General features: G+C 41.2%; 2 protein-coding genes across 5 annotated transcripts in view; one reads left to right on the top strand and one right to left on the bottom strand.

Moving 5' to 3' along the window:
• Window positions 1-6,212, bottom strand: part of FAM193B (family with sequence similarity 193 member B) — a 34,211-nt gene extending 27,999 nt beyond the window's left edge. The window contains exon 1 of one of the 2 annotated variants that reach the window (XM_025164511.2): window positions 5,835-6,212. In XM_025164511.2, coding sequence (XP_025020279.2) covers window positions 5,835-6,008 — 174 coding nt within the window. In that variant the 5' untranslated portion in view covers window positions 6,009-6,212. The remainder of the gene's footprint in view (window positions 1-5,834) is intronic. The other variant, XM_088133939.1, reaches the window with a different exon arrangement.
• Window positions 6,213-14,963: 8,751 nt separating this feature from the next.
• The window catches only part of ZFYVE28 (zinc finger FYVE-type containing 28), a 34,361-nt gene continuing 25,466 nt past the window's right edge, over window positions 14,964-23,858 (top strand). For all 3 annotated transcript variants that reach the window (XM_025168134.2, XM_007430527.4, XM_088133938.1), the window contains exon 1: window positions 14,964-15,098. In XM_025168134.2, the coding sequence (XP_025023902.1) occupies window positions 15,057-15,098 (42 nt within the window). In that variant the 5' untranslated portion in view covers window positions 14,964-15,056. The remainder of the gene's footprint in view (window positions 15,099-23,858) is intronic.

Genomic DNA, 23,858 nt, shown 5'->3' with positions numbered 1-23,858 from the left:
ATATTCTAGCTCCAGTCAGTGAGGGCTTTATAGATTAAAAAAACACCATCTTGTTTTAGGTTTAGGAACAAGTGGAGACCTAGTGTAGTTAGTTTATGTCTGCTGATGTCTAGTTTCTAAAGCACAAATCATATAATAGTTTTGTCAGCTGTGATTCACATTAGCTGAAGTCCAAACTTTTCAAGGGCAGCCAGGACAGAGGCTGGTTTCACACATCATGCTAAGCCATAATTGGTTAACTACCAATTTATTGAAAATCTACAATTGTGTAAAGTGCAAACCCAGTCAGAGTGTTATAGTAATGACACAAGAGGTAGCTGAGGCATGATTACAGACTAGATTCATTGTCCTCAGGAAGCAGTGTAACTAGCATAAAGAAAGGAACTCTTGGCTACTATGACTACTTGGCTCTCCAAGAGCAATGCTAATTGCAAAACCAAAAAAAGAGGGGGGAATACAAATCCATCCTTTATAGGTTATAACTGTCTATTGACCAGTAGTACCTTCATTTTATCTCAGTTGAGCCTCATGTTGATTGCTAATATACAGTCTTTCATATTGTCCAGAACTTCCATACCCTTCTTGGCATCAGTTGAAAAAGAGAGATATAAGTTAGGTGTCATCAGCATAGTATATTTTCCCAACATTTCTGTAAAGATGTTATAGGTCCAGTGTGGTGAAGTGGTTAAGGTGTAAGATTAGGAAGGGGAGACCCATTCCACCTCAATCATGGAAGTTCACAGAGTCATTCTCTCTCAACCCAACCAACTCACAGGGTTGTTGTGAGTAAATATAGGAGGGGTGAGTACTATGTACACACTTTGAGCTTCTGTAGAAAAAGTGGTACATAAAGTAATAAGAACGATAGAGATAGTATCTGTGCCTGTGGGACCTAATGAGCCAGAAACCAAAAGCTGTGAAATCTCATCTTCCAGTAGCACTTTCTGGAAATATCTGGCCAATAGATTCACGAACCCCTCTAATATACTACCCTCCAATCCTGTATTAGCCAGTGTTCTGAAGGATGCATTTATAATGCTCCTGAGTGTGCTCGAAGGCCCAAAACAACTAACAGAGATGCATTGCTATTGTTCAATTTCCAGCATGTCCTTCTCAAGGGCTCACTGAAGCCTGAACCCAGAATGGAACGGGTTGAAATAATAGTCTTCATCCAAGAATACCTAGAGTTGTGGTGCCACTATATCCTCCATAACTATATTGAAAAAGGAGATAAGATACTTGCTGACAGTTACATAATTCGATAGGATTAAATAAAGACTTTATTTAGCAAAATTCTTATTACTTTTAAAGGAGTTGGAATTAATCATATTTCAAAAACATTCTCGTTCTCAAGGCAATTCAACTGGTTGTCAGACTTAACGTCCATTCTAACGAACAATCAACCTTATTCCTCCAGGCAACTTGGCTCATGGCCTTAGGATGAACAAAGTGAATCCCATCTATCACAACTAGAGAAGTGGTTGCCTCAGTTCCATTAGAAGCTACGTAATATACCTTAACATGGGAAAGGATACGATTTCATCAGAATTAGTGTAATTTATCATAGTGGGTACTGTGGGAGTGGGGAAATGCTGTTCTCATTACCTAGAATATAGCAGTCACTGAAGAACCCAAAATAATTCCACTGGAGAACATTGGACTATGGAGAAATGATTTACTAGTTTACAGAGAAGGCTTTAAAATTGGCTTAATTTGCTTTATCTAAAGTCAGCCTAGTCATCTGCTTAAGTGCTTCATTGCTTTAAGTTCTATAGAAAACCAAGAAATTTGTGCTCAAAGACAGAGAGCTTAGCAACAATCATATATCTACTGCCTAAATCATCTCCTTCACAGATCAGTCAGAGTTCCAACAGGGTAACCAACTATAGTAACTGAGAGACCTTGGATTTAGAATGAATCTTAGGTCTTCAAACATGTGGATTTGGGTCTTCAGAAGACTAGACTACAGGGCTGTTTTGGGCAGTATCTGGTACACGTCTTTCTTCCCATCAGATGTTTAAACCCATCCCTCTGTCACGTAACAGGATGACTTGAAGCTAGGTTTTAATCTTCATAGTACATAGATGGCACTGCCTCAGATAGGTAGTTTTGTGTATCTAAACCGAGATGTATATTTTAATAACTTTTCAATCTAGATCACAGCTGAATAACAGGTGGTAGATTCATCCTGGCCAAGCTGCTCAAGGTGCATATCTCTGATCTCATTGCCCCTTATGCCAGGAACTTGGCAAGGGCTGTTCTTTCTGAAGAGGATGTGAAACAAAGATACATACAATGTGGTCCTGTTCTCAATGACAAGCTTAACAAGCAACAGACCTGAGGTTAGTATGTTATGTGAACACAGTAGCCCAATGAGTTGCAGGGGCACAAGGGGTTAATTTTAGCACCAACAATAGTTTAGGGCTACATTAACTTCCCTCAGTTAGCTGTGTTATATGAAGTCTCTTGCTACTGCTGACAAAGAGACAAAGTCCTAGAGTGGCCCTACAAAAAAAAAGGTGGCTCTAGGAACATCTTACAGCTTGTTTTGCAGTACTTTTTTATACCCACTGCATGGGGGCTGAAATGGAAACAAGTAGAGATGTCTCCCTCAACTGTGCTGGCACAGTACAGATTGTCTCCACTTTAATTTTTTTTAACAATATTTTTTTTAAAAATGACAGGTAGTGATAGTCTCCCAGCCATTTTTGTGACAGCTGGGAAGCTGTCAAAGAGAGCCACTTCCAATTTGACTAGGACATCCATGACTCTATGCTTAGAATGCAAAGGAGTATTTCCCTAAGAGTAGCAGTTAACTGTGTCAGCTGTGTCATGTGAATGCAATGAGTCTGGAAAGTTGTATCCTCTCTTATTTCAGGGTAACCTGTCTCCATTTCCCACCAGAAAGCCTGAAGCAAAATGTGGCTTCCTAGTCTCCCCTCACATCAGATTTGGATTTTAAAATGTAGTGCTGCAACTTAATCTTGCAAAAATAATAAAAGGTGAAAAGTCATGCCTTTGGTGTTTAATAATGGTAAACAAAGAGTTGGGGAGCAAAAAACAAAACAAAACAAAAAAACAGGGATAGGGACAGGATACTAGCCATCTTTATGACATAAGGCAAACTGATATTAATCTCCTTCTCAACTTTCAGAGCTGTTGTGCTGCTGCTTAGCTGGCTTATCTGTTGCTCATCTTTGTGCCAATCTCTCAAAATCTTGGTTTCTCTAATAAATGTGCCTGTTAAGTGCCGAGGCAAGAAATCTTAAACCACAATCCAAGACCCACTTACCTAAAGTAAAATCCACTAAACTCAATGGGATTGTGTATGTGTGAGAGAGACTATTTTTCTCCAGTGCTGATGCCCATGGTGATTTTAGTTTTTATAAGGTTGAAAGTTTTAAATGGTGAGTTGTTGTAGGAGTGTTTTCCAGGCCACAAGGCAAGCCAGGAATACTTTTCTAAATAAAAGTCATCTGTAGAAAAAGGTTTTTTTAAAAAAAAATCCGTTCAATCAAAAGTCCCTGCAGTTTTCCTGGCAAGGTTTTTTCAGAAGTGGCTTGCCATTGCCTCCTTCCTAGGGCTGAGAGAAAGTGATTGGCCCAAGGTCACCCAGCTGGCTTTGTGTCTAGATAGGCCTATGGTCTCCCAGTTTCTAGCCTGATGCCTTAACCACTACTGGATCTCTAGAAAAAGAGTACCATGCATTAAAAAGCAAGGCAAGCACTCTCAATCAAGGGACAAACCTGCTACTAGGTATCTTGCAAAAAACTTCATTATGTTTTAATTTGGTAGATCCAGAGGGGTCTTAGTTTCTTTATCAGATGCCATCATAACAGCTTTTGGAAGGCTGAAAAGAGTAGGTGAGCTGATGTGTTTTGGCTAAAATTGGAATCACACCTAGGGACTTACAGATTTCATTACAGTACAGGGACCACTTATTTTGTTCACCCTATTTCAAGCATTGGGTCAGATGCCATTTCATTCACTAACATTTATAAATAATAGCTACCACAATTATTCCTGAAGATAACAAAGGACAAGCAGATAGAAGGATGCTTACAAGCAGCTAGGTAATGGCAGCATAGGCATTTTTTTAACCTTGGGCTAGAGACTAATGTCATTCTAGGTGAGCTGAATTCTAACTGTGGAAAACTCTCTCTGTCCTTATTTCACTTAAAATGCCCATCAAACAGTTCTTATTAGCCATACTGAAAAATATGTAAACAAGAGCAGTAGCCTGCAGCCTCCTAAGACTGTAAATGTCTTGCCAACTGGCACAGTATATAGACAAGCCCCTATTTCTACATATTCTGTACTGCTTTGGCTGAGACTCATGCATGTTTGTCTACCAATGGCAGCCTGGCTTCCCAGTTTAATCCAAAAGCCTTAATTTGCACAAAGCTATCCTGAGCATTTGCCACCTCACTATACATGGTTAAAAATACTGATGTAAAAGCATTTTACCTGTGCCAGTAGAACAGATGACACCTATTCAGAATAGGGCTCAATAGGTATACTGAACTGGCCCTGGAATACACCAGGTTCTAGTTCTTTCTTTGGGTCAAATTGCATTCTGCTTACAGCAAAGATCCATTTCAGTTCTCCCACAATAAGTCAGCAAATTCAAGCTATTTGCCAAGGTCCACTTGGTAAACCTCTTGGAGGGTATAACATCACTTACACAGTGACTTTTGGGGAACACTAGACAGTGTCCCCTTTTGGCCTTACAAGTTCTTTATCAATATACTTCCTTCTTGCAAGGCAACCTTCTTGTAAAAAGTCTTTTGACAACTGTCTACTCTCCTGCAATTTTCTCTTTATTGTTTAATAAAGGATGTTTCAACTGCACAAGATCCAGTTGGCTGCCATCTCCGAGTGCCTAGTAGGAAAGGATTCATGCATTGAAAGGGATTCTGAAACAGGCCCAGGCACAATCTGAAGGACAAGATGCAGCGTGGTCCCAGAGCAGGGCCCATTGAAAAGCAAATGAAATGCTCAAAATACAAACAGAATGCTAGGATATAGATGCGTAACACTAACTGATTATTTTGAGAAAGGCCTGTCTTTGTATGCCTGATTGGACAGAACAAGAAGATTTAACATTTAACAAATGTGTAGGTGCTTTAGCAAGAAAATCTTAATACAGAGTTTTGGTGATGATTCCAGGCAAGGTGCAGCCAGCATATGGAATGGTGCTTCTCTATGAAATGAGAGGGAAATTGCAGCAAATGTGCAAACAGCTGCCTTCTGCATCCTGGAGTGGACTATATGCACAATCAGTTACTACAGCATACAAGGAAAAAGGTGGCAACTGAATGCCAAAACAATTTGACAAGCACGGTGTATATTATTTCAGGCTGTTTATCTAATAAGGTTTATCTGATGCTGGTGTGAATAAGTGGTGGGGATCAGGGCCTGAGGGGTGCTAGATGTAGGGGGAGCAGGTGGCTGGGGATGGGGTGGGGGTGCTGATAAAAGGCACACACAATGCTCTGTCACGATTTAGGGAGGCTGGATCCAAGGTGGATCTTGAGGTGACCGCCAGGCGACCAGCGGGTGCTGCTGGATGCATGGTGGCACGAAGGGAGGGTGCTGAAGCAATGTGCTGCGGGAGCCGCATTCAGGAGGGCGATCCCACCGTGTGGAGGAGGGATGGCGAAAGGCTACTTCGGATGGCTGAATGCGGGCGATCCGACTGCGCTAGCAGCAATGTGGGTGAAGGGTGGATCGCGCCGCCGATGGATGCGGGGATAAGCGAGCTGAGGGCAGAGGGGTGTGGATGCAGGCTCGGTTCTGACGGCGGGCGAGATGGGGGCGCGCGCTCCCGGTACCTGTGAGGCTCTGCCCTGCTCCGCGCCGCTCGCCGCCGCCACCGCCGCCACCTCGGGTGTCTCGGGAAGGCCGGGCCCGGCGGGGGGCGCGGGCGGCTCGAGGGGGGCTGCTCCCCCCGCCCGCTCCCGCCGCGCCCCAGCCGCGCCCACCGCCTTATTCCGCCTGCGAGTCATGCTTGTCCTGCGCCCCACGCAGTCGCGCCCGCCGCCGCCGCTCGCCGCCGCTAATGCCGTTGCCGCTCGCCGCCGCTAACGCCGCTCGCCGCCACCGCCGCTGCTGCTTTCAGACAGGACAACAGCCAATATGGCGGCGCGGCCCGTCCGGCCCCTGCCCGCGGGGGAAGCCTTCGCCGCCATCGCCGAGGCGGGCAGCGCCTGAGCAGCGCGCCCCCCAGCGGCTGGAGGAGACGCCATTGGTGGCGAGGAGAACGCGCGGCGGCGATCAATTGGCCCGGGAGGAGAGCCCGTGGCTTCGGGCAGAGAGATCCCAGCCCCGTTCCTCTGCAGCGCTCTGCCGGGCGCAGCTGGCTGAACTGCCTGTCGTTTGGAGGCAGTTTCCGAGAGCGGGAAAGCTGATGTAGCAAAAGCAGGTACTGGTCACTCTGGGCACTGATGCAGGAGGCAGAGTGTTTCCAAAATGTTTACCTTTCCTTCCAGCTCACCTATATAGGCCGCCCCCTCTCGTTACTGTCCCGTTGACTTTCCGCTTTCGAGCTAGTATCCTTGGGTTTGGTTATCAACGCCTTCGCTGATCACGTCAGCTGAGATACCCGTGCAACAGTTTAGAAGAATGCATTGCTTATATACTTTTACCTGTGTTTGAAAACGTTACTATCGTGGATTCTGAAACATTTCTAAACCGCATTGTTAAAACAGTCCCTAAGCAATGCATAAAGTAAAACAAAGTAAAATGTAAAACAATTTAAATAAAACAATACTAATAAAAACAACACAACATCTTTTGTCAGGAAAAGGGAAGGATTTGAGCAAAAAGGTACATCTTCAATAGATGCTGGAAACAGTACCTAAAAGAACTTTGCTAATGGCATTCTGTGTCATATATGGCAAATAAATACATTCTGCAAGCTTTCAAATTTAGACAGTTGTGCTGCCTGCAATTCCCGCAGCAATAAATAGCTATCCAGTCTAGCAGACATTAATAGCCTAATCATGAATTTATCCAGTGTCCATTTTAAACTGTCAAATTTAACCATCCCCAATCTAATGGCAGCAAATTCCACCATGTATATATCCATTAAGTAAAGAAGTATTTCTTTTTATTGGTCTTGAATTTCCCTACATTTAGTCTTAATGGATGACTCTAATATTCTGAGAGAAAGATCAAAACTTTTCTCTATCCACATTTTCCGTATATGAATTATTTTATATGCTTTATCACCTTTCCCCTTATTATTCAATGGTCTGCACTGATATTAACAAGTTATGAACAAATTACTTATTGATGTAGATTAGCTCTGGAGGCATTTAATGAAACAGGGCTACTATTTACTGAACTGCCTGTACCTTTTATATACTATGTATATTTATCCATGAACATATGTGTGTATCCATGAAGCCATGTGTGCTTTTGTCTCCTTTTTAAACATTTCTTTGGTGATATTTTTCTTTCTTTTTCCATAATGATACTTTTCTTTCTTTTTTTATAACTTTGTGTATTGTTTATTTTTCTGTTTAATTTTTTGTATTCATTCAATTAAAACACACACACAAACAAGAAAAACCTTTATCCAAGGCAATGCTTGAAAACTGAGAAAGGCAAGATAGCATGTAAATGCTCTTAACAAAATGGGGGGGGGGGGTTAGAACTGCTACAGGAAGCCTGCTGCATTTTGCAGCTTGTAGCTGGGCTCACAACAGACTAGGAAGATTATGTGTGGATCTTCAAGCCCAGGGCCTGATACTTGTTTTACTTTGATATGCTACCTGCAGAGTTTACAGCAGAGGGCACTGTTCCTTTATTCCAGACAACATCAATACAAATTGTCCTATCATATATAATATAACCTGCATTAATTTAATAATTACAGGCTAAAATGTGGATTTAAACAGAAATGCTTTGCCTCTTCCATTTTGAAAAATGGCCAACTACTCAAACCCTCCATTAATTTGCACAAATTTTTACTGCTTCAAAAACTCCTATTGGTGGGATCTCTATTTTCAGTTTTCTCTATCACACTATTGTTTTAAGTGTCTGCTTTCCAGAGTCTTTCCAGATTAACTTTGTTTATTTGTAATAATATATCCTTTAATCATTAAGTTTTACTCAGTGCCACCAGACTTATGAGGAAACTTAAGCCTTTTTGTTCTGACAATAGTAAACAACTGATTACTATATAGATCTTCAGTTTTTAGAGAACACAGTTTGAAAAAGGTCCTAGCAGTGACTTGTTTCAATATTTCTCTTTCTGCAGTAAATGCTTGTTTCTCATTATCTGACAAATCCATAACAATGCATCCTACAATAAAAGTATTAGGCTTTTCACAACATACTTCACCTGTGGAGTCCTTGGGGTTCTCTGAGCTTGGTAGCACTGAAGATGTTACCTAGCTGGGTAATGAAACGTTTGCAAGAAAAGAACCAAGCTCAGAGAACCCCAAGGACTCCCCAGTTCAACCCTGAACTACACAGATTCGCTTCTATTGATACTTCACCTGGTTATGGAATTAACTTATTTCTGAGTTTGCACAGACATTGAATCGTAAACTAATCAAATGGATTGGGTTCACATAACACAGTAAGCAACAACCAAGCTAAAATTACCCCAATTGAGCATGTTGTGTGATTGCGGCTGGTATGTCCCTAACTGATCTGGTTAAGCATGATGTGTGAACTCAGCCTTAGTGTCAGGCTCCATCCAGACCAATACTTGAACCAGAGGCTTGCAGCCAGAGATTCAAGGACACAGATCTGTAAGATATTTATTGATTAGTACAGCCGCCCAACTCTATAACGACTCTGGGCAGCGTACAATAATAAAAACAGAACAGGAAAAGATTGGGAAAAATGGGGGGAAAGTGTCAAGGAAGAGCAAAACAACACCCTCTATTGTACAAAACATTTCCCCAAGGAGCCTGCCATGCACCCTAGCCCAAGGCTTGGGGGGGAAAACAGGTTTCAAGAGCTTGTTTGTATGAGGCCAAGATACAGGCCCAATGATCTCTGGGGAGAAGCTGTTCCGGAGGGCAGACATGGTGACGGAAGGCCTGCTTCCGGTCCCCTCGGATGACATTGTTTAATCAGTGGAATCCAATGCATGCCAGCTCTGTCCAATCGTACAGGGTGGACAGGAAACAAACAGTTCTTCAGACAGCCTGGCCCTATGCCATAAAGGGATGCATATGTGATAACCAACACCTTGAATTGCACCCGGAAATCTACTGGTGACCAGAGCAGCTCACAAACTTAGAGGTGTAACATGAGCATACTTTGGCAGACCCACAAGTACCTGTACCCCTGCATTCTGGACCAGCTGCAGCTTCCAAGTGGTCTTTAAGGACAGTCCCATGTAGAGTGCATTGCAATAGTCCACATGTGAGGTGACCAAAGCATGAGTGGCTGTCTAGAGTCCAGAAATGGGCACAACTGACATACAAGATGAATCTGTGCAAAGGCCTCCTGCCTATCCTGCCACCTGCTCTTCAGGCAGGAGCTGCAAGTCCAGGAGAACCCACAAACTGCTCACCAGTCCCAAATAAGGAAGTGCAACACCATGCAAGATGAGTATTTTTATGAAAATAATAGAAAAGCCCTTCATAGTGAAAAACCACCCCCACCACCCCCCCATGCAAGCTCTAGGACTCAGACCCTATATACTGTATGTGTGTGTGTGTGTGTATGTATGTATGTATGTATGTATGTATGTATGTATATATATATATATATATCTCCCAAGGTTCTTATCTTGCGTATGTTTCTCCCACTTTTGTGAAGTTGCAGATTGTCAATCATTTCTCAGTGAAGCGCTTGGCATGTGTGTGTTGTTATTGTAATGTACTGGTCTATTCTCAGGCTCTTTTCTTTTGGCTTTGCCAGTTCTTAGTGCCTGAAATTACAAGACACTTTGTGTTTCTCTGTAACAAATTAACCTGGTTATTTTCCTGTTGCATCCTTTTTAATTATTTCTCTATCATAGCCCTCTTTGACATGGCACTCCTTGTATGTTGGGCTATTCCTCCACCAGCAAGGGAACACTTCAGAGACTGCTGGATATCACTTTATGATATATCATCACTTACTATAGAGCATACCTTCATGTGCATAACAGATACTACAGCATTATTTCAAAATACCGCTGCTCAGCATCAGATACATGATAGTTTTATTAAGTTATTTTCCCTGCTTTATCCTGATAATAAGTAATTTAATAAATAATTTAACAGAACAAATGGGAAGGATAAAGGGGAAATAGATTCAAAGGGTTGTTGTCCTTTTTTACTACTTTCTCATACTTTTTCCTACTTTTTAATACTTTGTATACTTGCTGTACATGGAAGAGTAATTGCACTGGAATTTAACAACACAGTTACACCTTGTCTATGTCTGCCTACTTCAACTGTTAATCTAATTCATTTAGTGCCTCTTACTTTATATGTTTAAAATAATTTGATATGAATCAATGAAGGCCATTCAAGGACTTTATCTATTACTGCCGTTTACTATGTCCATTATGACTTGATTTTCAAAGATGTGCTGTGACTATATATAATACAATCTATAGATTACTTTTTACCTAGTTTTCCCATTTTGTTTTAACCATAGTATGTCAATCTCTCATATTACAGGTACTGATACAGTTTAGTTATATGTAGAGGTTCTAACATTATCAAGCATGATAGATCCAAAACTGCTTGATACTCCAGAATGGTACTTGAGAAAGGATACAGATAACCATACTAAAGATAATGGCTATCCACATATAAATTTCAGTTGGTTTTCTAATATTTCAAAGATGTCTTTCTATTGTTCCCAATAAGGGGGGGGGGGCGGGGAGGGAGGTGATTTTAGCCAGCCGCACTTACCAGGTGCTATCCAAGGTACTATCAGTTTTTGATGTCTTAAATAAAGGATGTCTAACCCGACTTTATCTGCTATATCTGAGTTACTACACAATCCAGTGTGATTAGATTTCTTTTTCTTTTTGCCATTGGTTACTTCTTTGAGCTTCAGGTCACGAAAAAATGGGATACAATCATTTTTGTGATTCAGGCACTTTAACTGAGAAATCGAAAACTTTCCTTTTTCTTAAAGAACACTTTAGTGGTAAGCTGTCACAACTATTATCAATATCACTTTGTAAATGGAGCACATATTATTCAAACTGAATATATTTTAACCAGACATTATGTTAATCAACTAAACAACACTAATGCTGATTTTTATAAATGTATCTTACTGAACTTCACTGATTGAGTTAAGAATAATTTGGGAAGAAAATTTTGGTCAAGAATTCTCAGTTTATTCACTCTATTTGTTTTAGTAACCAATTGATATATGCCAACATTAGGAAATGCACTATCAAATTACTCTGATATTTAACACTAATTATATCAGAACATACTCCCAGATATAATAAATATCTGTGTCTACACAACTTTAAAAAAATTAGTAGCAGATTTCATTTTGCTAAATACTGGAAAGGTGCTGAATCTCTGTCTTATTTCTTGATATAAAACAATGGTTTGCACTGACAAATGGAAAAAAACAACAGACAAGTATGCATTGCTGATATAAGATGCAAATTTATTTTATCTGCCAGATGAAATTATGTTCTAAAAAAGCAAACACTTGCCTCACATAGCATTTGGGTATTTTCATTTGGATAACTTTATCTGAGTGTTTTCAACAGTGTTAGACCCAAAAGTTGGTTTTTGCTACCTGGTAGCTTTCTTTGTCCCTGCATCATGTGGTTCTGATAGATTTTTGCTTTTCATTTAGTTATGCTTTGTTTTTTCTGCATTGGTGGCTGGTGTTATATTCATTATTTTATTCACCTGTTGGATTTATTCTTGTTTTGCGGTTCATATTTACCTTTAATAAAATGTAAAAACGTAATGTAGCACTCTAAAGTTAAAGTCATATTTGTTTGTTTATTTTTCAAATTTATGTAGCTGCCCATCTCATATATGACTCTGGGCAGCTTACAATGAAAACAAATACAACAACAAAGCAATACAATTTAAAAACAAGGGAAAAAAATAAAAGCATATTGAACCGTAATAAAATACACAAAACTCACAGCTGAGGTAACCCCATTCATCAAAACAATCAGGACAGCCACTGCACTGGCTCTACCACACTCCCAGGTCCCCATGCCCATTGGCAAAACCGTGTCTTCAAGGCCTTGTGAAAAGCCATCAGGGTCAGGGCCAATCTGATTTTTTTCAAGCCAAGATCAATTCCTGGTGAATATACGTACTTTTCTTGCCAACAGTATCAAAGTATACTGGTAGGGGCTTTCATCAGTATTGAAGTATGCCATTGTCTTCTTCTAGATTTTCTTTCTTTCTTTTTTCTTTCTGGTGTTCTAGTATAGTCAGGTCTTCTATCCTAGTATTACCTAGGTCTGACACTGCTTAACTTTTTCAAGATTAGCAGAGGTGAGCTACAGTAGGTGCTGCCTCCTGCGGTGAAAGTGTAGCACCCTAGAGGTTAATACAGTAAATCTAATACAGCGCAAGTTTTCTAATCCAATTCAAAATGAATGCTATCATAGATTTGTAATTTGTCATTTCTAACAGGAATCACCATCTAGAAATTATATAGGAGTAATGAGTCTTGAAAGCTTGTTTCCATTTCTAGAAATCCTATACAGTAACTTAACAGTATTTCTTGTCAATCAAGGTTAAAGGTACTGTATCTTTCTCTGTAGACCATCTTAACTTCCTCAGACTATGGAATGCAAGAACAAATGTTAGCAACCTTGATACTCACCTTTGAGCCAAAAACATCACGTTAGGCTATGCAGGTGCTTATATCAGTGTCTGGATAGCTCAGTGAAGTCATCTCTAATCCTCACTGTGGGATTATGTAAGCATCACTTCATTTATAATGATAGTATCTCTTAATCTTCTTGTCTCTGACAGCAGCAACCTTTGTTTGGAAAAAGGTCATGGAAAGTGGCCTCAGGAAAAAGGAAATCAGTTTTTTTCCTCTTTTTTTAATAGGTATTTTACCCTAAAGGCTATTTCCCAAACATACAGGCAGTTGTAGATACAAGTTTATCCAAAATTCTAGATAAAACAATTATACATTTCTTCAAGAGCAAAACCAGAGTATTTGGTAAAGAAAAGTAATTTCAGATTAGACTTGTGAAAAACTACCTCCCTCTCTTTAATTAGCGTGTATATATATATGTATATGTATGTATGTATGTATGTATGTATGTGTATGTATATATATATATATATATATATATATATACACACACACACACACACACACACACACAAGGTACAGATTTACAGCCAGTTAACTAAGGAGATCAGATATCTGTAGTAGTGGAGTGGTTATGTTTATAACTCCATATAATCGTGGAAGAAGTTCATCATCTCCCCAGTCTGCAAAACATTCAGTTGGTCAGTAAATTATAATTGCCTATAAAATCCCTAAGCAGAAACTGCATAACTATTTCAGGAATAATTATACCTGTAGCTATAAAATATAAATGTGGGAGAATAAAAATATGCCAATGTTAATTGTTCATAATAACAGACCCTCTGAAACTACATAATCTTAACTCTCTTTCTTAGACTAGATATTCTATATTTGGTCACCAGTACAAATCAGAGGGATAGGGGAGGATGAGGATCTTAGCCAATATCCCTGTTGCTACATTAGAAGTCCAGGACTCCAGTCTTGCTGACTCTCAGTGAGGGACCCATTCAGATTCTATTCCCTAGTTGGTCTGTGGGCTCCATTCCTTCCTGCTTGCCTCCTGGCAATCCTCGGGATGTGGCCAAACACGAAGAGGGACAGTGGCCACATTGTCACGCTACCATGCCAGGAACAGAGCTCAAATACAGGGAGGCTGACAGGAGCACTGCTTGTGAGTGCCTATTTAGAAGTACCTTGGCCTCTTCCACTTTGTTCGGACTTGTATGACTTGCTATTATGAAAATGAAGTGAGTTTTTTTTCTTTTTAATAAAATGTGTTCCTGGCTCTTCATTCCTTATAAGCAGAAGGTATTTCTAGGTAGGCGTCTCACAGTGGGCAAATCCCTTGTTAAAAATCAGCATCATAGGATTGTCGAGTGCTCTGTTGTTTCTTATAGTCAATACAGAAAAAAAGACAACGGGAAAGAACCTCTTCTTTCTTGAATACACAGAGTGAGCTGGAGTTGCAGGGCCTTTTCTGAAAGTAACCGCGGGAGGCAACCATCCACCCGTGGGGCTGGGCGAGCTGAATCATCGGTAGTGGCTGCACTGAAGATCGCTTTCGGAACTCCACCAGCGCGCACCCAACCTGGCTCCCCTCAGATGCGTTGGACTTCAACATCGGCACCTTTGCCTGCTGGGAATACCTGAGTTGACATTCAGCGCATCTGGAGGGATTCAGGTTGGGGAAGAAAACCGTAAGGAGTAAAAACAGCCGTACTTGTGGTTCAAGTATTTGAAATGGCGGCTCTAAGGCAGGGAAACCGGCACAGCCCCTCATTGCTACCTAGGTTTGTAACAGGATGGCCCGGTCAAGATACCGGCTAACCGCACATCCCTAAGCCACGAGCAAGCCCGGCTGCGGGCGGCGCCCGGCTCGCTTGCTCGATCGGCAGAATCGGAAAGGCCGGCAAGGGCGACCCCGCCGCTGGCTCTGAAGGCGCGGCGTCCATCGCGGGAGCCGAGCCGCGCCCTGCCGCTTCCTCCTCGCCGCCGCCCGCCCGGCGGGGACTACCAGCTCGTTCGCCCGCCGCCGCCGCCGCCCTCCTTCGGTAACTTTGAACCAGGCGGGAGCGGCCGCTTAACGGCTCAGCCGAGCGCCGGCGGAGGGAGCCCATCGCAACCCTACGAGGTCTCGTCCCCGTGGGCCAAAGGCCCGCCTTCCCTGGGCGTGGCCAGGCGCTATAATATCCCGGCCCGGGTGACAGAAGCCCTCGTCCCGCCCCTAGGCGGTGCCGAGCTCCAGCCCGAGAGCGCCGAGCGCAGGTGTGTTGCGAAGATCGCGGGCAAGGGCGCGTTCTCCGACCGCTGCGCTCCCATTCCCAGCCATGCTGCCCGCTGCCGTCCGGAGGTGGCTGCACAGACCCAAGGTGAGGCTGGAGCTCTTGGGGATTTCAGGAGCAGCGGTCCCGGGGCGCAGAAGCCGGCCGCCTCTTTCTGCCCCCCTGACTAGGCCTGGAGAGGTCCCTCTGGGGGAAGCTGTCCTCCTTGGCGGTCTTTCGCCCCGAGCGCAGCCCGCAGCCCCTCCTGGCCACTTCTCCGCCCGCCTTTCCGCCTCTCTTTCTGGCGGGGAGCCGAAAGAACATCCCGGTCGGGCTCTGACTTTACCAGAGCGGGCTCCTTTGTCCGAGGCGCCCGGGCTCTAAAGCCGAGCTTCCCTGGTCTCCAGAGACTTCGCCCCTCCGGGTGAGACGCGGGCTGGGTGGGCTGAGTAATCGAGCGCTGCTTTCCCCACTTTTCCGGTGACTGCTGGGGAGTGAAGGACGGCTGCCATCCGTCTTCGTAACCTGCGCTGTAGGTGTCCTTCGGCATAACAGCGGGCGATACCCTAATATGCCGTTGTACACCATCCGTGAGCGTGGAATTGGCCGCTCGGTGTTCCGTCCCCTTTGTCTTGTCTGCCTCGTGCGTTTATTCGCGGTGTTGGTAAATCTGGGTCCTCATGATCGAAGCGGTGGGGCTGTAGCTGTGCTCAAGACGTGCAGTGCGTCTGCGCTCCATCCGGCGGCAATTGTTTTGGGTTGTCAAGCTCTTCGTTTGGTTTGCCTTTCTGTTGTTTCTTGGCCGTTTATGAGTTGAATCTCCAGGACACGATATCAGCTGTTTCTTAGCTCCAGGACAAGCACATGTGGCAATTGCAAGTCCAACTTTCATCCTGTCTGTCAACTTTGTGCCACCAGCAGTGCTACGAAGGTGTTTTCCTCCATGAGCTCCGTTCGGGAATTTTAATTCAGGACCCTGGCTACCCTAGTATGGGAAGAGGCAAGCCTTTGAGGCAAGGCTTACGATTCATGGTGATATCTGTCTTTCTAGAATGTAACAAGATATGCAAAGTGTTGAGCAAAAAAAGGAAGGGGAAATCAATTCTACCATAAACGGTAACTGAGAAACAAATATGTACAGCTGAGAAACATTGTATCAGTCAACAATCGGTTTAGGAGCCTAAACCTGCCAAAATTCTGGATGGGAAGAAGCCCTGTATGCTGCATTTTGTAGCAAAAAGACACTGGCCATAGAGTAGTTGTTTAGGGACGGAAGATCTAGACTAAGGGTGGAGCTGAGTCTCTGAGGTTTGTGTGTAAGTTGTCTTGCTGCCTCAGTTCTTTAGGTGAAGGTGTGAGTACAACAGGCTTTACAGGGACTATTGGTTGGCAAGAGAATAACTTCCTGCTGATTTATTTATGACTCACTTTCCACTCTGTCAAGTTCAAGTTTTGCAAGGTATAATTTGAGGAGAATGCTATACACCTGGTAGACCAGCAAAGATTGCCATATGGTGTCAGCTCTAAATTGCATTGTATTTCTGTGGCTTCTAGTACTCTATCCACCTCATGTACTGCCTGCTTCTTCTCCTGCCCACCTTGCCATCTTTTCCACAGATGCATCAGCCTTCAAATTCAAAAGTATGATAATTTTTGCTTCATGTTCCTTGCTTCCAGTGAGCATTCTGGCTTGATTTCCTCTAGCATCCAATGTGGGTTCTCAGGTGTCTGATGAATGTGAAGCAGCCTACTCATTAGTTCAAAGGAGTCAGTCTTCTTCCTCTTGCATCCCTCACATCTGTACATCATAATAGGGAACACCATTGAGTTGATTATTCTAATTTCTATCTTGATTGAAATGTCTCAGTCTTTCATGAGTTTATCTAGGGCTCCCAGTTTCTTTTTGGCAATTGTTCTTCTGAACCTCTTTTGCACACTCACCATCTTTATCAATTCTGGAGCCTACTAGAAACCAGAGAAATGTGTAATCTGGCAAGACATGTGTAATCTGGCAAGAGCCAGGATGGCTTACGTAGTTTTTAATCCATAGAGTTACCAGGGGCCAACTGACTTGATGGAGCATAACAATAACAACAAATGACATTGGAATTGCTAGGTAAGGCAGAGATGAACAGGTTTCAGGCTTACAGGATCTACTTTGCTACTAGAATCTTGAAGTCCACCAAAAATACAGAAAAACAGTTTAACATGACGTGACTTTATATCATGATTCTTTCTCTCTCTATATTCCTGATTTACACTCATGGTAGAATTTATATAACTAGTTATGCAGGTATTGTTTGATTTAAGATAACTCGGTTTCACTGACATCAGAGGAATGCATCAGTTGAACTTCTCAAAAATCCCAGCACAATCTCTTCCCAGTTTGGTATCTTCTGGACCTGTTTGAACTTCAGCCCCCAGAACTCCTAGACAGTATGCTCAAAGGAGGGTGTCGGGTTGGGGAAAGATTTTCTAACTGAACTAGTCTATAATTTGTTTTAACCATGCTGCGGCCTAGAAGAACACTGAGGGAGCAAAGCTGTGCCTGAGCTCTATACTCTGAAATGTAAGTGGGAGCTGCATGTTTTCCCATTATATATTAACCACCTCCTTTCAGCTTCTATTTTCTATATACATGGATTTTAAATTTTATACATGGAAGACTGTGCTGTACCAGACCCTCACCACATTACTATGCAGATTAGACAGGTTGTTTTATTAAGGGCTGGGAGCTTGCAGAAGCTTAGCTCATCATTTTTTTAACTTTTAGCTTATTTACACCCCACTCCCATAATTAACAGTGCTGAAAATCAGTCCAGTTATTTTGTCACTGAACTTCAATGGGATGATCTGGGGATGATTTTGGAGCCACAGATTGAAACTGTAGGGCTGCATGTGACCCATTTGCAGCAGGGAGGGGGGGTTGAACAATCCTGCTCTAAAAAAAAATCAGTGACCATACATGGTATGTAAATGATATCAATTGTGTGGAAGTGGTTCTTCTAAAAAGTACTTCTATTATGAATTCCTGAAAATCCAGTTCTTGATTTTTCCACCACAGGAACCCAAAATATATCTCTGCTTATCTTTTATAATAGTTATAAATTGGAAACTTAGATTGTTATTTCCCCCCAACAGATGTAAACTGTATAGAAATAACATATCTCTCCTGTTAAAAGTCACAGCATTATCAAAAACAAATACGAAATGCATAGGAAAGAAACGAAGAAAATAGAAATCAGTAGGAAAGGTGTTCGGTACATTGCAGTGTTACACAGAGGATCTTGGTTTAAATCATTAATTGGCTGCAGAAAGCTCAGATTTCCTCTTATGGCACTAACATTTGTTTATACAGCTGTGAGATAGTCAATGTGAAGGGCATAGGTCTTGCTTAAAGTCTAAAATCATGTGTAGGCGCTAGTAGAATTCAAAAGTGAGTGTAGTGTATTGCTGCCACTAGGAAGATAGTCATGTTTTCTTCCATTAAGTTGTCGTATCACCAACCCAGGTACATGGGGGGAAAAGAGGTTTGATATGATTGTCACTTACATCTTGTCTGTGTTCTGGTGGTTCAAAAGTTAAAGTCACCATTTTCTTGATTGTTCTGCAGCTTTATAGATGAACATTTTAAGTAATCTACATGGTAAGAAATTAAAGCTGTCACTTTTGTGCAAACCAAGCATATAACTGATAGTGAAATCAGTAAGGCCTTTCTCTACAGCTTTAAGCTACTTGACTCCCATACTTAAATGTCTAGAAATGAAGCCAGCTTAAGACAGTACTTTCCACATTTCAAGCCCTTTAGCCACAGTGATGTTCTGTCTAGACCAGAGTTACCACAGTCCCCATTTGGTGGATTCCCTTGTTTTGTTGTTGTTGTTGTTATTCTTCCCACTCATGCCAGGAAAACAGGCATCAGTCTTTTCTTTCCATGGGCAGGCCTTTTAGGACACGAGGCTTCCATTGATAGACCTTATGTTCAAACCTAGGTACATTGACTACCCCCCATATTTGACACTTTCTGTCTGTTTGGAGAAAGGAGTGGGCAGCAAGAGGGAGACCCATGGACCTTCTTACCTGCAGGACCCAAAGTGGCTGTGTCCCCTGCCTTCACTAAATTTATGTCATTAGCCTGTTGGCTAAACTAGAAAGTTGAAAAAAACATCCTTGGAGAAGGCAATGGCAAACCACTTCTGCATTATTAACCAGAAAATGACATGAATTCATCTATGAAGTCACTAGGAATTATATCCTACTCACAGGAAAAAGCTTCTTTCCACAAGACTTGTGGTCACTACTACCTGTTCAAGTATGTATTGCAAGCAGTATCCCACAAAGACTTGCTTTGCTCAGTAACCAAATTGAATTTGTGATCATCAGCTTCTTCTTCCCAAAGTCCTCTCCTCAAGCCAAACAGCTCAGAGACAAGTGTGGGGTAGTTATCTTGTTCCATGGTTTGGACCAAACAGAAGTCATGTGAAAGACCTTTGCAGCACCTGCTCTCTCAAATCACAGATGACTCAGAAAAGGTAAGCAGAATCTTATTTCAAAACAGCTGTGGATATCTACATCCTATAATTTTAATGACCTTTAGTTGAAAAGGTCAGGAGTTTTGGTGAGTTACAAAGCTCAGAAAGACTATTGTACTGTTGGGCACCTTTAGCCAAAGATCTTCAGATTTTCTGGTGATCTTTTCAGAATTTCATTATCTTGGGCCTCCTCTGTAAATATCCCAAGCTGAGCCAATGTTGTGTAATGCATTTAGCTTAGTTTTAAAATCATAATGTCATTGAAAGGTTAAAATAAGGTTTGCTTAACAAGAAGCCCTTTCTGGAAATAATTGATTTAACCTTTCAGTTCTTCTCAGTAAAAGAGAATCCCTCAGCAGCTTTTTCTTTGAATTGATTCTAGGATTAAATAATTACATACTAACCCTTGTTCTCTATCCTGTCTTCCTCAAACGTCGGCCCAAGTGTGTGTTGAATGGCTTCTGAATTTTTTCTTATGTTTCAAGATTTAGTGTTAATAATTATCTGTGATATTCCACATAAAAGAATGTCTGGATACAAATATTTTCAGCATAATATGTCTGGATAGTTTTGTTGAATATAAATCACCAGGAACAGAAAATAGGTCATAACTGTGATGTTTAGATGACACTAAATTTATTTATAATTAGCTGAGTGTGTATCTTCCACACTGTAGTATTTCACCATGTTTTTCTAGTAATATGCTTTGTATTTGATAAACAACATTGCCAACATTGCTGTTGAGCCATAAACATCCACTTTAGTTATCCTAGCAATGAACAGTGTAGGTCACTATTTGTACCTACAAGATTTTCTAGTTTTCAGAAAGTAGGAAGCTGTCTTCTGCCAAATCAGGCCATTGGTCCATGTAGTTTAGGATTAAACTCTGACTAGCAGCTGCTGTATTTTGCAGACTATGTAAGGTTTTAAACATAGTCTCTTGCCCATTATTTTCCTGTATCATGACATTTCTCAAGGGAAAGTAACTCTTTCTTAATTAAATACAAAAAAATATACAAAATTGTAAAAGAAAAGGGGGAAAGCTGAAAAAGTAAGCTGTAAATATACATTTTATATCAATAAACTGAAGCCATAATTCATTACAATTATCCATGGCTGATCTATATTAAGCAATTTTGCAAATGACTGAATAGTTGGAGACACATGTTTAGGGGAAAAATAACTTCTTTATGGAGCATATAGACTTGTTTCCCATATACTAAGATGTGGTTTGATTACTGATGATTTGTATGAATTTGGTGATTGTGGCTTGTTTAACAATCCAGTAAGCCATATCTGTAAACCATGGTTTGCAAACCACAGCAGGCTGGGTTCACATAATAGGTTAAGCCAAAACTAAAAGGCCACATTATAACAAACCGAACCTGGTCATACAGAGATTCTTAGTATTTGGATTCTGTTGCCTGGTGATGCAGAGATGGAGCGCTGAAAGTTGATTTAATTATACTGGATAGCCAAAAGATTCTAGTTATTATACCTTAAGTCCAGCTTCCCGTGCTAGTCATAAGAATGAATGTGTGTCATTCAGAATGTTCAGGACAAAATCTATAGAGGCTGTGTTGGTCAAAACTGATGATCTTGTTATACAGGTCATTGTAAGGTCAGGTCTGATTACATCATTTGTGGTTATGAGCAACAACTAGATATATGGTCAAAGAAAAGTGGAATTGATCACAAAAAAGTGGTAATCTGTGCAGAAGGCTCAAAGTAATGCACCCTGTGTGGCTTTTATTTTGAAAAGGCAGGGGATTTGGAGCGACTGCTGTGTAGAAGACATGAAACAGATCAGGACAGGAGAGAATTTTTAATTATTTATATGTAGATGCCTATTTGCATCCCCTCCTGTTTGCCTGAAAAGAGACAAAATAAAATTAAAACATATCATGTGATTAGAAGTCTGAAGAAAGATAACAGGCACAAAACCAGGTAAATCTATCAGCATGCTGGCACAAAACCTCACTGAATATAAATATATGGAATGACAAAACAAACAAAAATGGCTTCATCTGATGCTGAAAAGACAATTATGCAAAATTCCCTGGGGAGAGCAACCACAAAGATAGGCTGCTATTACTGAATAAGCACAATTTTAGATTGTTACCTGTATGGAGGAGATAGATCTTAAAAGATCAGAATATGGAGACAGGCTCATGTGGGAACAGTCAATATCAAGACCAAATTAGAACTGAATATTTCAAATTGAATTGGTTGATTATGTCCATCAAGTCAATGTTGACTCTTGGTAATCACATAGATAGATTTTCTCCAGGATATTCTGTCCCCCACCCTGGTCCTTCAGGTTTTCTGATGGTGCATCCATTGCCACTGTAATTGGGTCCATCCATCTTGCTGCTGATCATCCTTCTCTTCTTCTCCTTCCTTCTGCCTTTCCCAGCATTATACACTTCTTCAGAGAGCAAGCTTTTCACATAACGTGCCCAAAGTAGGATAATTTGAGCCTTGAGTGAGAACTCTGGATTGATTTGTTTGATCATCCATTTGTTTGTTTTCTTGGCTATCCATGATATTCTAAAGAGTATTCTCCAACACCAAAATTCAAAAGTGTCAATACTCTTTCTGTGCTACTGCTGCTTCAAAGTCCAATATTCACTTCCATTGAGTATCACAGTGTCACGATAGTTTTCACAGGAAACTATTACCTGCATTACAGTATTCTGATCTTTGTAGCTATAAACACATCACAACATCTAAATATCTTTTCTAAGGCCTTAATTGCTACTCTCTCAAGTGCTGGTCTGCAGAGTATTTCTTGATGGCTGGTTCCTTTACTGTTACTTGCTCCTAAAAGGCAGCAGCTATCCACAACTTCAATATCTTAATTGTCAATTCTAAGGCTGGTTGCTATACCTTTTGTCACTAGTTTGGCCTTCTTTATATTTAATCTTAGTCACTGTGCTCTTTGACTTTCGTTATTAGAGCTTGCAGATCATTTGCATTTTCACTAGCAGAGTACTGCTATCAACATAGTGTATGTTTCTTCCTCCAGTTTTAAAACCATGCTCATCATATTCCAATTAATATCCCCTCAATATATATTTATTCAACAAATAAAGGGAGAATATACTGTACAGTCTTGTCTCACTTCTTTGCCAACCTGGAGCCAGTCTGTTTTTCCATGTTCTCTCCAGACTGTAGCTTACTGACCTGTATAGGTTTCTCATGAGGACGTGATATTTTGGGATTCCCATTTTTCTAAGCACAAGCTTGGCATGATCAACACAATAAAAGGCTCTTCTATAATCAATGAAACATGTATTTACTTTTTTTCTATTCGTATTTTAAATATTTACTCGTTATGAGTAATCTGGCTGCATTTGTGTGCCAACTGGACTTTCTGAACAGGTATTTAAAAGTCCCATGTAAAACATTTTTTAGTAGTTAAACAGAATATCAACCAGATAGTGTACTGTATCTCTATGGCCAGCTAGAGACCACAGTCAGAAACGAATCAAGTAGCACTCCATAATTAAAACACTAACTTAAATAGAATTGAACCCCCATCTAGAATGAATGAAGTCCTATTTTTCTGGCCAAACTACCACTCTAAGTTCCTCTGCCTTGTCTGAATTCAGCTTCAATTTACTGGCTTGTATTCAGTCTACATAGTATTTCTGCAACTTTGCATGACTTTAAGAAAGATAAATGGAGTTGTGGGCCTTCGGTATTTTTCTGTTCCAAGACAACTTCTTTCAGAGCCAGGTAACACTTCAGAGTACTGCCTTAGTACTGAAAGGTGTTGAGACATAATGGATAATGAATAGGATTGAGTTTCTAATGTCCTAATGCCAGAATAGGCCACACATTAAACTAAAGACATTCAGTGTCAAGAAAAAGTGAGGAATCAATTTACAATAGACTCAGAGAATCAAATCCTCTTCCAAAGCTATCCTGAACAGCAGTGCTACAACACATGTGCCTTGTCTAAAAGGGATGTTTTTGCACTTGATTGATAACGTAGTTTAAATCAGGGTGCTGAGATATTATTCACACTTACAAAGAGGCATTTATAACCTTAGGGAACTAGTCAGTCTACACATTCCTATTTGTTGTAATGATCCAGGAGAGACAAGCAAACAAATGATAAATGGGCCTCAGTAACTGCAACTTACCTAACAACACCTAATTCACAGGCACTGGAACCAAAGCTGCATCCACATGGCTATCCATATGTGCAATGTTATCCTTAAAATGTTTAACAAGCAGATGTGGAGGTCTCAGCAAATCTGCAAAGATTTTTAATATCTCAGGGATGATCCAGTTGAAGAAGTCCACGTATCCTACCCAGAGAAGTTCT

This window comes from Python bivittatus, unplaced genomic scaffold (assembly GCF_059951505.1).
Source record: "Python bivittatus isolate LINGU-HERP-01145 unplaced genomic scaffold, Pbiv_v1 ctg000080_np1212, whole genome shotgun sequence".
Classification (NCBI taxonomy): domain Eukaryota; kingdom Metazoa; phylum Chordata; class Lepidosauria; order Squamata; family Pythonidae; genus Python; species Python bivittatus.
The sequence above is the reverse complement of the archived record's forward strand: the minus strand, read 5'-3'. Positions and strand labels throughout refer to the sequence as shown.